We start from the raw sequence: 17956 nt of genomic DNA on the forward strand, positions 1-17956 counted from the left end.
ATATTTTTATGTTATATTAATGAAATCATTTAATTTTTTTAGTTGGAAGCTTGAGAGAGGATTGAATCTGAGTCTGTCATGTAAGTAAAATTCTTATGATCGAAATCAGGTTAAGCAATGGAATATATAATCTTATTATGTGTTTTTTACTTTTTTTTTTTTTGTTTTTTTTTCCCCTTATGTTAGGCACCAATCATATCATTTATTAAATATTCTCTTATAATTTATTTATAGGCATAAAAAAAAATAAAGTCTATTTGCTTTTTGACAATTTAATCCAAACATTTAAATTTTGACCAAAATAATTAAATTTCTAAAAGTTATTAAAATTTTATTCAATTTTTGTCAATCGAATTTTAAACTTTATTTTTTGACTTGTTTATAAGTATCATTGAAAATCCAATATGACCATAATTATAATTCTTCCATAATTTCATTTTAATAACCATTAAATATCAAATAGTGATGAAATTTAATGACAGTGAGGAAAAAGAATGCTTAACTAAAACCATTTAATTTAATGAAATGACTAAAAATTTTGATGCACATGGTTATGAAAATGGGGTTTGGAAATAGTAAACAATACTTGGCGATGCATCTTTACATAGCAAACAGCTAAGACAGGAGTTCTTTGACATGCGATGTTGCTCTTTAAAGAGAACAGATATCGAAAGGCATTATCAGCGCATGGCTCAACGCTATTATTTATTAGTAATGTTAGATCAATTAGAAACTAAAAGTAGGAGAATATGTCAAAAAAATTGAAAAAAATTATAATAAATTTTTGAAATTTTAAAAAATTTGAATAAAATTTTTATGTTATTTAAAATTTCAGTCGATTTTACTAAAATAAAAAATGTTGAAAAATTTTTTTAAAAATTACAATAAATTTTCAAAATTTTAAAAAATTTGAATAAAATTTTTATGTTATTTAAAATTTCAGTCGATTTTAATAAAATAAAAAAATAAAATTACCAATACTTGATAAGATTTTTTTTTTCAATAGGCCTTTTTAATATGATCAAAAATTACTGTTTATCTTCCAAGCAAGCAACAAATTCTTATTATTATTAAATATATATATATATATATATATATATATATATATATATATATATATATATATATATATATAAATTACTTTATATATTCTGATAAAAAAAAATTACATTCATTACATCTACATATTTGATTAAACTCCTACCACTTGCATGAAGATCAAAGCTTATGATACTTTTTATATTACTGATAAACAAAAAGTGGATATATAATTTTCTACATTGAAATTTACACACGAATGAGCCAAATTTTTAGGTAATTATTTCATTTATTGCAAAGCAAAATATTTCTTTCATCTGCCACTAAGAAAAACAAATAAAAGAAAAAAGAATTAAAAGGGCCAATGCATATGCATTATTGATGTTTCATGTTATGAATACCTGCATTCAAGCCAATGAGGGTCTAGTGATAAAAAATAGTTGAGATTAAGATCCTGAAATAAAGAGATTTCAAATTCAATTCTTATTAATGTTGGATTGATTATATTTTTATATTATTTAATTATCTGTTTATATATATTTTAATTACCTTGTCTTTTACATGGTTTTGACAATATATGTAACGCCCTCACCGTAGGTAGTCCGTATATTCTACTGTTGTTCGGACAGTCAGAATGTCTGAAACTACACTTAAATTATAGTGAAGAGACCTAAATTAATGAAATAAATGTAAAGAAAAATTTAATAAATATAAGAAATAATTTTGGGACCCAATTTTAAGGTTTATTTAGGTAAAAATGGCATTAAAGGTGTTAAAGAAAATTTAGAGAAAATCAAATAAAATTTAGAGAATTTGTTAATTGATACAAAAATAATAAAAATAACCCGATATGCACCTTGAATGGCATTTTGGTCATTTCAACCCCCAGATGTGAATTTTGACCTAAATGTAAAATTAAAAATTGAGAGAATAAAATAATTAACATAAATTAAAAATTTATGAAATGAATTAGAAAATGAGAAAAGAAAAGAAAAGAAAAAAAAGGCTTATGAAATTAAAAAAAAAAATTAAGTATATATATATATATATATATATATATATATATATATATAAATACCCACAAAAGACAAAATGTGACACCCCTTACCGGTCTACTGTATAGCTGAGCAAGAAGTGCCATATTCGGTGCCGGAGCATCTTATCTTATCTTGTCATGTCTATTGTAAATTTTAATGTCATTTAAATTAGGTAATTTATGTGTAGAACTTTTTTTTTTATATCTTATTTATGTGGAGACCCGGACAGAGCGTTCCCTGTTTTATTAGTATTTGGCGGGTTTTCACTAATCACCTGTTAACATGTCCATATTCATTTCACACATTTCCCTATCATATTCTCTTTTATCATATCATTTACAACTATTTATGAGATCTCAAAATGAAATATCATCTATTGCATTCATATGGAAATTCATAGATAATAAATTAAAAGTTTTCATTTCAATCTCAAGTTTAATTATAAGTCCAAAATGAAATACATCATGACTAGATATAATGAACTAAAATACTAGTCTATACATGGGCCCTACCAAAATACAAAAGACTGATGAAGTGACTCTGGGCGGTGGCAGATCTGGTCGGAACTCTATCCGAACACTACTGTGGCGGCTGCTGATCTTCAGTACCTACGCGATGAAAAATCAACGCGCTAAGCATAACGCTTAGTGGTGCATAATTTATAACAACAATAATTAAAGAATTGAATTAATATCTGTAAATCGTGATTTCTGGGTCTTTTACGTTTTTATTGCTCTTTGGAAACAATTAACATTATTGGGATCTTTTATGATTACTTATTATATTTTAAGTCTTAATTAATTTTTATCAGTGCCCAAGAAACCTATAACAAATTATAAAAGCAGGATGCACGGGTGTATACTGGTTAGACAGCCATATGTCTATTCAGTATACGTCTGTCAGGCATGAGACCAGTTGTCAGGCTTGTAAAGCCAGAAATAAAGTAGGCACAATGGCCAGTAAGTAGGCATATAGCCTGTAGAATAATCATACCAGACATATATTGTCAGTTCATAATTTTCTCGGTAGACAGTACTGCTATCTGTAGTCCCTAATTGGTATACCAATTTATCCAAACTAAATAAATAAGTCTAGGTATACTATGGGCAATTAAACATTTTTAATTATTTTAGCACTATTCATTGTTACTATTTTTTATTGCTGTTCAGTGGTACCATTAATTTCATATTAATAGGACATTAGTCCCAATTTATATATTCATATCATTTTTAATATTTAATTAGCCTTATGAGTATTTTAATCACCATGTATAGCATTTTTCCCATGAACCTTTCTTTAGGTTCATTTTGATGTGTTATTTTTATCTAGGAATTTGACTAGGTTAGGATGTCTATTTGGTCACACTTCCTTCATAACAAATGCTCCTCTATGTTTAAACTTGAATTTCAATTTTTTAATCACTGAATTTGGGGTTATAGAACTCAAATTATGGTCAAAATACCATAACTGGTCCCTTGCCTTTAAGCTGTCCAGAATTTACAATTCCTAGTCAATAAACTTTGACCAGTTATTTGATCATTTTATGATCATTTTTAGACTTAGGTTCCTTCACAAGATATGTTCCTATAGTCTTAGGGACTCTCAGGTACAATGTCATAATTTTTCAAGCTTAGTATAGTGAGTTATAGTCAATGTATTGACCTGGACTCTTAATCCTATAAAGGCAATAGTTAAACTTCAGGACAGTATGTTTGACCCTCTTTTTAAGATTTTTACACTTAGAATTTGACAAAGGTGTCTAAATCAATGTTGTAGCTCTAAGTATCATATTTCCAGATCATATAGGCATATCTCAAATGGAATTTCCTAGTGGGAGTTATGGCCAAATGAACACATGGGTATCAAATGGCATTCTAGGTTCAACTTAACATTTTCCAGATTTCAATTTCTAATTTTGGCTAATATTTTCCCTAGGATGCAATGGTTTCTAGAGCTTGGTCAAAACATAAAAATTGTTGTGCTATGTCTTATAAAACTTTTGGCACTAGTTTCACTCAATTTGCAGCTTTGGAGACCAAGTTATAGCATTTTTGCCAAAACTGGTCAAACATAGCAAAGGAACAGTGTTTTGGACAATTTCTGGATTGGCAGTTTTAGTAACCCAGCTTGTGCTAACAATTTGTCTTGGTTAAAGGCAAAACTGGATTAAGTGGTCCCTATGAAAAGTGTAGCCCTATGTCTAAGCTTTCTATTGATGTAAATTTTAGGTCATTTGGACCGGTATAGAGAGAGTTATGACCAAATGAACGTGTACTATTCATTTGGTCATTTTCTGGGTTTCAGTGTTTGGTCATCCGGGTTTGGGCAGAGAATTAGTCATGATTTTGGCAAAATTTGAGCATGGTGTCTACATGAAAAATGGGCTATTTTGAGTCTATTTTCACCTCCAATTAGCCTCATACCAATTGGAGTCACACATTTTCAGTTATGGTTCAAAAAGTGGACTGGACTCATTGAGTCCCAACCTGCAGAAGATTAAACACTCTCAATCTCAATTTCCTCCAACTCCCTTACTTCACTTTGACATTCATAGCACTTCTATATATCATCAACACATCTCAACAATCCCAATTGCAAGGTATAATACAAAAGTGCCAAAGTTAGGTCAAACCCTAACTCACAAATTTCAATCTCATGAAATTTAAATGCAAATCAATTCCAAAATATAATACCTTGTTAGTTCACTTCCCTAACCTAATTTAAACCAACAAAAACCATCAATTTCATGTTTTCCCTAGGGCTACAGAAAAATCAAAGATTCTTCCCTCAAGGTTTACTTTTTAATTTCATGAAATTTATCCTTAGCTAAACATGCCTTTCATGTTTAATGAAGAAGGAAAGATGGATTAGAGCACTAACCTTACTTGAGCTTCCCAAATCTCAACTTTCTTACTTCTTATGGATATCTATGGCTTCCCTATGGAGTGGGGAGTATTTTTTGTGAAGGGTGCTAAAGGTTTTGATTGGTAAATGGAGGAAGATTCAAGCTTGAAGCTTGGAAAAAAAATGGAGGAAGAGGGAACAATGGTGAGCGGCACACAAGGAAGAGAGAAGAAGAAGAAGAAGTGAGTTGGTGGCTTTTGTCATCTTATGAGTATTTATATATTTTCTATAATTATTGTACTTTATTGTTTTTAAATTTCATAAGTTTATTTCCTTTCTTTTCTTTTCTTTCCTTTTCTTTTCTTTTCTTTTCTTTTCTTCTTCTTTCTCTTCTCATTTTCCAAATTCAAATTCATAAATTTAATTTATGTTAATTATTTTATTTCCTAATTTTAATTTGATATTTAAGTCAAAATTCACCTTTAGGGGTGAAATGACCAAAATACCCTTCATGGTGCTCATCGGGTTATTTTTATTATTTTATACCAATTAATAAATTCTCTAAATTTTATTTTATTTCTCAAAATTTTTTCTATATTTTTTTAATATTTATTTCATTAATTTATGCCTCCTCACTATAATTTAAGTATAGTTCCAAACATCCTGACTGTCCGAACAGACATTAGTCGTCGGAACATTAAAATGTACGGACTACCTATGGTGAGGGAGTTACACAAAACCCCATCAACCATCTTCTCCTTCCTCTTCTCTCTCTCTCCTTGCCGTCTCCCTTGGTCTCTCCCCATCCCCCACCATTGTTATCAAGCTTAAAGCTTGATTTCCTCTTCATTTACCCATCAAAACCCATAGCTCTCTTCACAAATAATCCTCCCCACTCTATAAGGAAGCTTTAGATACCCATTTGAAGAAGAGAAATTGAAGTTTGTAAGTTGGGTCACAAGGTAAGTGCAAAAATACCACTCTCTCTCTTCTTTAAATCTTGTAAGAATGATGAGAAGAGTGAGTATTCCATGAAAATGAAAACAAATAAAAAAGAATTGAAGAACCCTAATTTCGACAGCCATGAATCTTGTGAGGTTTGATATTTTTAAATGATGAAAAATGATTCCTTGAGGATGTTTGAATAGTTGATATGATAAGAAGTGTAAAAGAGTTGAGTTTGTGTAAATTGGGTGATTGGAATTAGAGTTTATATATATGATGTGGGGACTTTATGTAAATGCTTGAAATTAACTTGGTTGAGTTGAGATTGTTGTTTATAGAAGTGCTATGCATGCCAATTGAAGTAAGGAAGATGGAGAAAATTGAAATTGGGAGTGTTTGTTTTCTGCAAGTTTTGGGACTCAATGAGTCCAGCATGAGTTTTGAACCATAACTGAAAATATGTGACTCCAATTGGTATGAGGCTAATTGGAGGTGAAACTAGACCCAAAATAACCCATTTTCCATGAAGAAACCATACACAAATTCTGTTCAAAACTTAACCTAAATGCTGCCTAAATTCGAATTACCTTGCACCAAACCCAGAAAATGACTACATGTTCATTTGGTCATAACTCCCTCTAAATTGGTCCAAATGACCTGAATTTGATACCATTGGAAAGCTTAGATATAGGGCTACAATTTTTGTGAGGACTACTAAACTCAGAAATGCCAAAAACTAAACTAAATTGCTGGTCCAAATTGGGTCACAAAAATGCCTAGAATTAGGTTATCTAGAAATTGCTGTACCTAACCTCACCCGATCAGTTTTGGCAAAATGACTATAACTTGGTCTACAAGAACTCAAATGTAATAAAATCAGTGGTAAAATGTCTATAAGATATAGACCTACAAAATTAGTGTTTTGACCAAAACCCGAAAAATAAGAGAACTAGGTCAAACAGTTAGAATAAGTCACTATATCAAAACCTGCAATCTGACCAAACTTCACTTGACCCCAGAACAGTCTTTTAGTTATAACTCCCACTAGAAAAATCCAATTGAGATGAGCCATACCTTTCCAGAAACATGAGAAACAGGGCTACAACTTTGTTTTAGGAACCTTCCTCAAATTATGAATTTAAGAATCTCAAAAAGTGACCTGCATTCACTGTCCTTAGATGAGCCCCTATTGGCACAGGGTATATGAACCCAGGTCAGTTAATTGGCCATAAATAATTCCACAAAACTTAAAAAATTGTGATACAAATTTCTCAATGATCATAAGACATAGGGCAATAATTTTTATGAAGATCACCATGCCTAAAAGTGACTGCAATCTATTCCATTAATTAGGTAAAGTTTAAGTCTAAAAGCTGCTTAGTTAAGGAACCAGAATCTGGGAATGAATTAGTTATGGTTATCCGACCATAACTTGAGTTCTAAAAATCAAATTGACATGATTAAAAAGGGAAAATAAAGATAAGACATAGAGGAACAACTTCCATGAAGGAAGTGTGGCCAAACAGTGGCTACAAACTGATTATATGGATAGGTAAAAGTAAGACACAAAAACTGAACTTAAAGAAAGGTTCTTGAATTAAATTATTTTTAGTAAGGACTTATCCCTAATAAGTCACTACATGCTAAATTACATGAAATAGGTATGTGGGACCTACTTTTCCACTATAAGGTCACATGAAATTAGTTGATACATAAATGTAAATTTACCTAAATGGTTTGCTAAATACATAAGTCATAGGAAAATACACTTGGAAACTATGTTTCCATCATATATGAAATAACAATACTATAAATATGTATGGTACATGATATAAAATATTGAGAGTGATAAATACATAAGTTATACGAATAAGTGCATGGGACCTATGTTCCCATTATAATGACATAAAAATGGTATAAAGCACAGGTAGTACATGAAGTGAAATAACAATATGTTATGAACCCTTAATAGTACATAGCATGAAATAATAAAACTATAAGTGCTTAATAGTACTAAATTGCCCAAAGTATACCTAGGCTTATATTTATATAGTTGGATCGATTGGTATGCCAATTAGGGACCACAGATAGCAGTACTACTTACAGAGCAAATCATGAACTGACAATATATGTCTGATATGATTGTTTTACAGGCTATATGCCTACCCATTGGCCATTATACTTAACCTTATTTCTGGCTTTATAAGCTTGATAGCAGGCCTCGTGCCTGACAGCTGTATACATGGTAGATATATGGCTGTCTAACCTGTACACTCTCGTGTATCCAGCATTATAATTTGTTATAGGTTACTTGGGCACAAATATATAGATATGACATGAAATACACTAAGATGACATAAAATACACTGATATGATTCCAAAGACTCTAATATGAGTTTAAAAAGCTAGAAAATGAAATTAATACCCAGAAAAGATACTGATAATTAATTTATTTCCAAAGTACAGAAAAGTTATAAATGACTCAGACTGTATAAGAAATGAACAGAAAAGATACTGTTAAATTTAACTGTTCCCAAAGTGTAGGAAATTTCTAAATGTCTTAGAATGGATGACAAATTCACTAATATGAGTTTAAGGAGACTGAAAATGAAATATATGCATAGATAAGTGTTACACTCACTTCATATAGGCATTTTAGGGTAGTTTTGCATCCATTTTGCCCTTATATTTTAGTATATTTTATGTTTTTAGCTTTATTTTAGTTTATTTGTTAACTTTAGATACTTTATATTTGATTTTCGTAATTTTTGTTGTTTTGATAGGATTTTGTGGCAAAATCGAAGATCAATGAGTGCAATAGGAAATAATTTGAAGAGATTTGAAGTTCTTTAAGCATGGAGGAAAGTTGAAGAAATCAAGCCTTGAAAGAGCAAACTAGCCGAAATTTGCTTGAGACTTTGCTTAAGGTCATGCTTAGGGTAAAGCGGCAGTACTTAAGGAGCAGCCCAAGTCAAGCACCAGCAGAAGAGTTCATTCTACTCTAAGTCTGCCGAGATTTGCTGAAGGTCTGCTTAACCTTAAGCAGACAGTGTGACCAGAAGCTGAAATTTGCTAAGAAGCTGCTTAGGGTTAAGCCGAACCCTAAGCAGACTGCCCAGAACGTGAAAAATGCTGCTGACTTGGATAATTTTACGCCTCATTTCCTATTCACTCCTTAGCTGTTATTTACTTTTAGGGCAGCTTTTTAGGACCATATAAATTCATCATTTCCTTATTTTTGCCACAAGAGGAAGGGAGGAAAAACAAAAAGGAAGAAAATTTAATAGAAAGAGAGAGAGAAGACGCCATTTTCTTTTGGGGAGGAGCTACTGCACCAGTTTTGGAGCTCCAGAAACCAGAGACTTTGGTTCTTCCACCTGGGTTTTTCTATTTCAGTCCTCTTATCATGTTTTCCTTTACTTTTCCATCAATATTTCTTGTAAATACCATCATGAGTGAGTAATTTCTTTAGATTTCAGAGTTGGGAAATATGTCTTAGATTAATTTGTGGATTTGGATTGGGTATTTCCTTATTTTATATGAATATGAGTTTTGATTCCTTCCTTGTGTGCTTGATTTACTTGCCTAATGTTGGTACCCATTGGGTATTGTGTTAATCTTTGATTGAAGGACCGAAAGGTGAAAGTCATTGATGGGTAATCATGGATTGGAACTTAAAATCACCTAGATTTAGAAATAAACTAGGACTTTAAGAGGAATTAATTATTGGTTACAAAACTTAATGGGTTTTAAAGTAATCAAATACATACGAAAGTAGGTTTGGTTATTTTAGAATACACTTTGATTTGCTTGAAAAAGATATCAAAGGGATTTAGAATCAATTTCCTTCAAACTCTATTTTTCCCTAAAAATTGGAATGCCCAAGACAAATCCCAATTAATTTATGCATAAACCCCCAACTCGGAATCAATTTTTACCATAATTAGACTTTCGTTTAAATTACCCATTGTTAATTTTAGTTTAATTGCGAACTAGAATTAGAATTTATTTGTTTGCTCTTTACCCATTTCAATTAGATTAATCAATTTACCTTGCTCATTTACATTTAACATTTATTCATTAATCATTAGCCCAAATAATCGCTTCATTCATAGTTTAGTAATCAAACAGCAAATCCTCGTGGGAACGATACTTGATTCATCACTTTATTACTTGAGACGACTCGTATACTTGCGGATAAGCCACATCAAGTTTTTGGCGCCGTTGCCGGGGATTTGATTTTTGTTTGATATTGAACAATTGTTTGTTTGGTTAATTTGGGCATTTTATTTTATTTCTTTTTACCATTTTACTTTGAGAATTTGTTTATTTTTGTTTTTCAGGTGCTTTATTTTATGAGAAGGACAAAAAGTGAAGAAATCAATTTATTCTTTGACACAGAAATAGAAAAGACAAAGAAAAGCTTTAAGAGCGAATCTAAGAGTAGAAAAGCTGAAATTAAGGCTCAACAACAACTAGAAAGAGCACAAGAGCAAGAGGAATTACAAGAAGAAATGGCTAACAACAACAACAATAACAACCACTCTGTGAAAGATCATGCCTATCCTAACATTGGAGATTTCATGCCAAGTATCACAAGGCCAAGAGTAGAAGCTAATAATTTTGAATCAAGCTCTGACTCACAAATGGTACAACAAGCACAATTTGGAGGAAATCCAAGTGAAAGTCCACATGTGCATCTAGCACACTTTCTTGAGATCAGTGATATGTTGAAGATAAATGGAGTTTCTGATGATGCAATTCGACTCAGATTATTTCCTTTTTCTCTGAAGGACCGAGCTAGAGAGTGGTTACATTCTTTGCCATTGGGTTCTATCACAACATGGGATGAACTTTCTCAAGCATTTTTAGCTCAATATTTTCCACCAAGCAAGACAGCTAAGCTAAGAAACGAGCTGACTTCTTTCAAACCTAGAGATGATGAGAGCTTGTATGAAGCATGGGAGAGGTACAAGGATTTGCAAAGGAGATGTCCACATCATGGGATTCCTAAGTGGATGCTTGTTCAACACTTTTACAATGGAGTTTCACCAGCTATTAGAAGTACGATTGATGCATCTTCTGGAGGTGACCTTATGGAGAAATCTGAAGATGAAGCTTTTTCCGCTCTTGATAAAATTGCTTATAACAACTACCAATGGAGTTGTGAGAGGAATGAGATCAAGAAACCAGCTGGTATGTTTGAGCTTGATGCCATGAATATGATTAATGCTAAATTTGATGCTTTAACAAGGAAGATGGACAAGCTAAGTATGAAAGTAGATTCTTCAGCTGGAGGTTCTAGTAATACAGTAGAAGTTGGAGCTGCAAATGTCAATTGTGCAGCAGATTTTTCTGCACTTAATCAAGATTTTTCAAGTGAGCAAGTGGATTATGTGGGGAACTACAATCAAAGACCAGGTGGTAACTCATTTTCTGCAACTTATGATCCAGCATGGAGAAACCACCCCAATTTCTCTTGGGGAGGTAGACAAGGGCAAAATCGAATTTTCAAGAACCTTACGGATATCAACAAAATCAGAATTTTCAGCAGAATAGAGGCCCCCCTCCTGGAATTTCTAAACCTCAAAATGCACCTGCTCCACCTCTACCACAACAAGCACAACTAGACAAGACAGCTAGATTGGAATCTATGATTGAAACTCTACTTGTGAGCCATCAAAGTCAACAAGAAATGATTTCTCAATTAGCATCTAAAGTAGATCAAATGGCAACACACAACAAGATGTTAGAGAATCAGATAGCTCAACAAGCTAGCTCTTCAAGTAACAAAGCATTTGGGAAGCTTCCTAGCCAACCAGAAAATTCAAGGGAGCATTGCAAGGCTATTACATTGAGAAGTGGAAAAATATTGAAGGATGGAGATAAAAAGATTGAAGAGAAAGTTGAAGAAAAGAAAAGCAGAGAAGGAGATGAACAAACTGAAGCTGAAGTTAGAATTGAAGCTGAGAAAGAAAATTCAGTGGAAGAAAAAGGAAGTAAGGAGGGGGAGAGCAAAGAAGAAGAGCCCAAATACGTTGCACCTAAAGCCTACATGCCACCTTTACCATTCCCACAAAGGTTTCAGAAAGCAAAATTGGATAAACAATTTGGGAAGTTTTTGGAGGTATTGAAGTCTTTGCATGTGACTATTCCTTTCACTGATGCCTTAGCACAAATACCTTCATATGCCAAATTTTTGAAGGAGATTTTATCTAACAAGAAGAAATTGGAGGAATTTGAGAATGTAGCTCTCACGGAAGAAAGCAGTGCTATTTTGCAAAATAAGCTTCCACCCAAACTGAAGGATCCTGGAAGTTTCTCCATACCATGTCACATTGGGGATATTAGTATAGATAAGGCTTTGTGTGATCTTGGAGCCAGTGTTAGTCTGATGCCATTGTCTATCTATGAGAAAGTGAAGATTGGAGAAATGAAGCCTACTACCATATCACTCTGATTATGAGATAGGTCTATTAAATTTCCAATTGGAATAATTGAGAATGTTCCTCTAAAAGTTGGGAAATTTTTCATACCAGTGGATTTTGTGGTATTGGAGATGGAGGAGGATGTACACATTCCTATTATTCTTGGTAGACCTTTCCTTGCTACTGCTGGAGCTGTGATTGATGTAAAAAATGGGAGACTTACATTGGAAGTTGGGGAAGAGAAAGTTGAATTTAATTTGTTTCAAGCAATGAAAAAGAAAGATGATTCAAACTCATGCTTGAGAGTTGATGTGATAGATGAAGAGGTTAGAGAAGTGCTTAAAAAGCAACATCCTAAAGATCCCTTAGAAGCTTGTTTGGTTCATAACATCAAAAAAGGGGATGAGATTGAAGAAGCTGCAGAATATGCTACAATTTTGGAAGGAAATCCACCTTTGCCTATGGCTGATATTGAAAAGATTGGGAACTTGAAGCAAGATACAACTTCATCATCAAAGCTTGAGAAAAGTGAAGCACCTAAGGTAGAGTTGAAACCTCTTCCAACAAATCTCAGGTATGCTTTTCTAGGTCAAAATTCTACATATCCTGTGATTGTTAGTGCTAAATTGACTGATTGTGAGGTTGAAAAATTATTGAGAGTTCTTAGGAAGCATAGAAGGATAATTGGTTATACCATTGATGATATTAAAGGAATACATCCTTCTGTGTGCATGCATAGAATTTTGTTGGAAAATGACCATAAAGCCTCTCGAGAATCACAAAGGAGATTGAATCCAAATATGAAAGAGGTTGTGAAAAAGGAGATCTTGAAATTGCTTGATGCAGGTATTATTTACCCTGTTTCTGACAGCAATTGGGTAAGTCCAGTCCATGTTGTACCTAAGAAAGGGGGCATCACAGTAGTGAAAAATGAAAATGATGAACTAATACCTACAAGAACTGTAACTGGATGGAGAATGTGTATAGACTATAGGAAATTGAATAAGGCAACTAGAAAGGACCATTTTCCATTACCATTTATAGATCAAATGCTTGAGAGACTAGCTCATCATTCTTATTTTTGCTATTTGGATGGCTATTCAGGGTTCTTTCAGATCCCTATTCACCCAGATGATCAGGATAAAACTACCTTCACATGTCCTTATGGTACCTTTGCATACCGAAGGATGCCATTTGGACTATGTAATGCCCCTGCTACATTTCAACGATGTATGATGTCCATATTTTCTGACATGATTGAGGGTATTATGGAAGTGTTCATGGATGATTTTTCTGTGTATGGTAAATCTTTTGATGAATGCTTATCTAACTTGTCTAAGGTTTTGCAGAGATGTGAAGAGTTCAATTTAGTTTTGAATTGGGAAAAGTGCCATTTTATGGTACAAGAAGGAATTGTTTTGGGACATCTTGTGTCAAACAGGGGTATTGAGGTGGATAAATCAAAGGTAGAAATTATTGAGAAAATGCCACCCCCAACATCTGTGAAGGGAGTGAGGAGTTTCTTGGGGCATGCTGGATTTTATAGGAGATTCATCAAGGATTTCTCTAAGATTTCTAAACCTCTTACCAATTTATTGAGTAAAGAAGTGGAATTTAATTTTGATACTAATTGTATGAATGCTTTTTGCAGGATAAAGGAAGCTTTGATATCTGCTCCTATTATGCAGCCACCCGATTGGTCATTACCTTTTGAGTTAATGTGCGATGCTAGTGATTATGCCATTGGGGCTGTTTTGGGACAAAGGAAAGATAAGAAGGTGTATGCAATATACTATGCAAGTAGGACCTTAGATGATGCTCAAATAAATTACTCTACTACAGAAAAAGAGTTTTTGGCAGTAGTATTTGCAGTAGACAAATTCAGGTCCTATCTTGTGGGGTCAAAGGTAATAGTATACACGGATCATGCAGCTATCAAGTATCTCCTTCAGAAAAAAGAGGCTAAACCTAGATTGATAAGGTGGGTGTTACTCCTTTAAGAGTTTGACTTGGAAATTAAAGATAAGAAAGGAGTAGAAAATGTGATAGCGGATCATCTATCTAGATTGAGGCAAGAACAAGGAGACAATTTGGGAAAAGAGCCCCCAATAGATGATTATTTTCCTGATGAGCAACTGTTAGTAATCATGAATGCACAAGTCCCTTGGTATGCAGATTTTGTGAACTATCTAGTGTGTGGAATCCTTCCACCTGATCTAACATGGCAGCAAAAGAAGAAATTTCTTTTTGATGTGAAGGATTATGATTGGGAGGAGCCATTTTTGTTCAAGAGATGTGGAGATGGGCTGATTAGAAGATGTTTAGCTGATGAGGAGATAGGGGATGTTATCAAAGATTGCCATTCTTCACTTTATGGGGGTCATATGAGTGTGACAAAGACTGCAGAAAAAGTTCTTCAAGCAGGGTTGCAGGGTTCTTTTGGCCACACATGTTTAAGGATGTGAGGAAGTTTGTAAATGCATGTGATAGGTGTCAAAGGATGGGTAATATCTCAAAGAGAGATGAAATGCCCCTCCAAAATATATTGGAAGTGGAATTATTTGATGTGTGGGGCATTGATTTCATGGGACCTTTTCCATCATCCTTGGGACACAAATACATTTTAGTTGGAGTAGATTATGTGAGCAAATGGGTTGAAGCTATACCATCTCCAACTAATGATGTTAGAGTTGTGATTAAATTCCTTAAAAAATTCATTTTTACAAGATTTGGAACTCCACGTGCCATTATAAGTGATGGAGGTTCTCATTTTTGCAACCATCAATTTGAAAGATTATTGCAAAAATATGGAGTGAAGCATAAGATTGCAACACCCTACCATCCACAAACTAGTGGTCAAGTGGAGATCTCCAATAGAGAGCTAAAAAGAATTCTTGAAAAAAACAGTGAATAGTTCAGGGAAAGATTGGTCACTAAAGTTAGATGATGCTCTTTGGGCCTATAGAACAGCTTTTAAAACTCCTATTGGCACCACCCCATTTAGATTGGTTTATGGGAAAGCTTGTCATCTACCTTTGGAGTTGGAGCATAGAGCATATTGGGCTATAAGGACACTGAATTTTGACTTAAAAACTGCAGGAGAAAAAAGAATGCTGCAACTAAATGAACTTGAGGAACTTAGACTGGATGCTTATGAAAATGCCAAGCTTTACAAAGAAAGAACTAAGAGATGGCATGATAAGCATATTAGGAGGAAAGAATTTCAGGAAGGTGATGTTGTTCTTCTATACAACTCTAGGTTAAGGTTATTTCCAGGAAAATTAAAGTCAAGATGGTCAGGACCCTACACTGTTATAAAAGTATACCCCTATGGAGCTGTTGAGATAGGTAATGAAACCTCAGGGACTTTCAAAGTTAATGGGCAGAGATTAAAGCATTATATTGTTGGAGAACCCACACAAAGGGTCGTAGAGGTTTCATGGCTTAGTTCTCCAATCAGGGATGCTTAGAATTGGAGTGGAAGGTCAAGCTTAAGACCCTAAACAAGCGCTTCTTGGGAGGCAACCCAAGCGTATCCTTTTATAGTTCATTAATTTTCCATTTCATTTCATTTTCAGTTTTCACCCTCATTAATCTCAAAAGTGACATTTGTTTATCTTTTGTAGGCCATTCATGAAGATTGGGCAAGTTTACACTTGTGGCAAAAACAAAGAATTGAAGGGAAGCAAGTATAAGCAACATTTTGCACTTTATCCAGTGCCTGTGAACAGTAACACCTTTAAACTTGTGCTAAATTGTTGATGTTGCAATATACTTGATAGCACATGTTTGATTTTGTGTTTTGTGTAAATTCTGTGGAATGCAACTTGAATGAGGATCAATTTTGATATTTAGGACTGATGTGAGCTTTATTGAAGTGCAAAAATAATGTTTGTTGAGTTTCACCTTTTAGTGTATATATAATTTTGTAGTCTGATAGGAATTTACATGTTTTTGTTTAAATTGCTGCTAGTTTTTGTAATCTGCAGATTTTTATTACTGTTCATGCTCTTTGTTCATCTTTGCTAAAAAGGTCAATTTCTATGTCTTTTCTGCAATTCTTGAATGTTTGGAACTTGTCTCAAATGCTGCTGAAAATATGCTTTTGGTATAAGATCAGAAAGGAGATCATTTCATTAAGTGTGCAAAAGGTAGTCACAATTAGTGCCTTAATTGAAAAAATGCTTGCATGAGCTAAATGAAAATATATTGTGTTTGATGAGTGCTAAGAGATGATGAACTTAAATCCCTCAATTTTATGGTGTTTGTGTGTATTTGGTAATTGCTGAGGGTCATGATAGAATTCCATAGCTTGTGGACTGTTTTTGGCAAGCAAAACCACAATTTTTCCCAAAACCTGCCGAAACTTGCTGATGACATTGCTTGTCAAGCAGAGTCTTAAGCAAATTCTGCTGAACCTTATGCTTAACCCCAAGCATGGCCCATCTTACAACAAGTCTGCCCCACAATTTAAAATAGCCCAAGATGTCCGCCAATTTTCCAAAAGCCTCCCCCACACTCCCGATAAACCTCGTCGACTCCTTTCCCACGCCATTTTTTCCGGCAATCTTTACAGGAAGCCGAAAGGTTTCTTTCCTTTCATTAAAATGGTAAGAACTAAAATGTGGTCTTCCCACAAACCCAAACTCAGCAAATTTCGACCTAAAATGGGTACTCCATCCTCATTGCCCACAAACCCTAACCCCAGCCCCAGTCCGCCGCTCCCTCAGTCACCGCCACCACAAACGCCGCCATTACCTCAATCGCCACCACCTCAGTCACCGCCACCACCCCCAAGCCAGATACCACCTCTCATTCCGCCGACTCCCCTCTCGCCGCAAACCGAACCGCAAAATGAAACACCAATTCTCGACACCCATTCCCCAGAACCAGTGCCTGAGCCTGCGCCTACTCAAACGAAAACCAAAGGTAAAACTAAAAGGGCTGCAGGTAGACCCAAGGAAACCCCTGTCGGAAAACGAAAACGAGTACCCTCTGTTCCTTTCGACCTAAATTCTCCACCTCAGCCGTCCTCTGAACCAGTCAGCAAAAGGACCAGGTCTTCCTCGCAAACCCCAACACCAGTGGTCCAAACACCAGTACCTCAGTCTCCCTTACACTCTCCAGCACCTGCATCATCTGCAGATAATATCGAGGAGGTAATTTCTCCATTACCTTGGGCTTTTAGGGATATGGCTATGAAAAAGGCCTATGAGAAATTAGTTTGTAAAACAATTTTGGCAAACAAGTATATGGATGAGCAAATTTTGAAAGAATTAGGCATTTATGACTCTGTATTTGCCTACTTGAATGCTGTTAGCTGGACTGATTTTGCTAAAATTAGGGAACCAGTGTACAAGGATTTAACCCTGGAATTTTTAGTTCCTTAAGGTGAGTTTCAAACCAACGATTCTGAACATAAAGATATGATATATTTTCGATGTGCTGGAATCGATAGGGAGTTAGACATGGCTGCTATGAATGCAATTTTTGGTTTTCAGGATTCGGGGTATAAAAACATTGAGTGGCGACAAGCTGTTTATGACCTGTTCAGTGCGGAAGGATATTGCACCTTTTGGGGTTATTATAGGCAGAGGGACTGCAAAAGCCTCTAGGATAGTTGACCATGTATTGAAATACCTCCATAGGTTCATTTCTTACACT

At 34.2% G+C, this 17956-nt stretch overlaps 1 protein-coding gene and 1 non-coding gene across 2 annotated transcripts; one reads left to right on the forward strand and one right to left on the reverse strand.

Moving 5' to 3' along the window:
- Positions 1–10765: 10765 nt before the first annotated feature.
- On the reverse strand, positions 10766–10872 carry LOC131183743 (small nucleolar RNA R71). The gene has a single exon (XR_009151768.1). It is a non-coding gene; the product is annotated as a small nucleolar RNA R71 (small nucleolar RNA).
- Positions 10873–16959: 6087 nt separating this feature from the next.
- On the forward strand, positions 16960–17682 carry LOC131182972 (vegetative cell wall protein gp1-like). Its single transcript, XM_058152530.1, has one exon. It carries the CDS (start codon positions 16960–16962, stop codon positions 17680–17682), a length of 723 nt encoding a protein of 240 aa, XP_058008513.1.
- The last annotated feature ends 274 nt before the right edge of the window (positions 17683–17956 follow it).

The sequence above is a fragment of the Hevea brasiliensis genome, chromosome 9 (genome assembly GCF_030052815.1).
Source record: "Hevea brasiliensis isolate MT/VB/25A 57/8 chromosome 9, ASM3005281v1, whole genome shotgun sequence".
Lineage (NCBI taxonomy): Eukaryota > Viridiplantae > Streptophyta > Magnoliopsida > Malpighiales > Euphorbiaceae > Hevea > Hevea brasiliensis.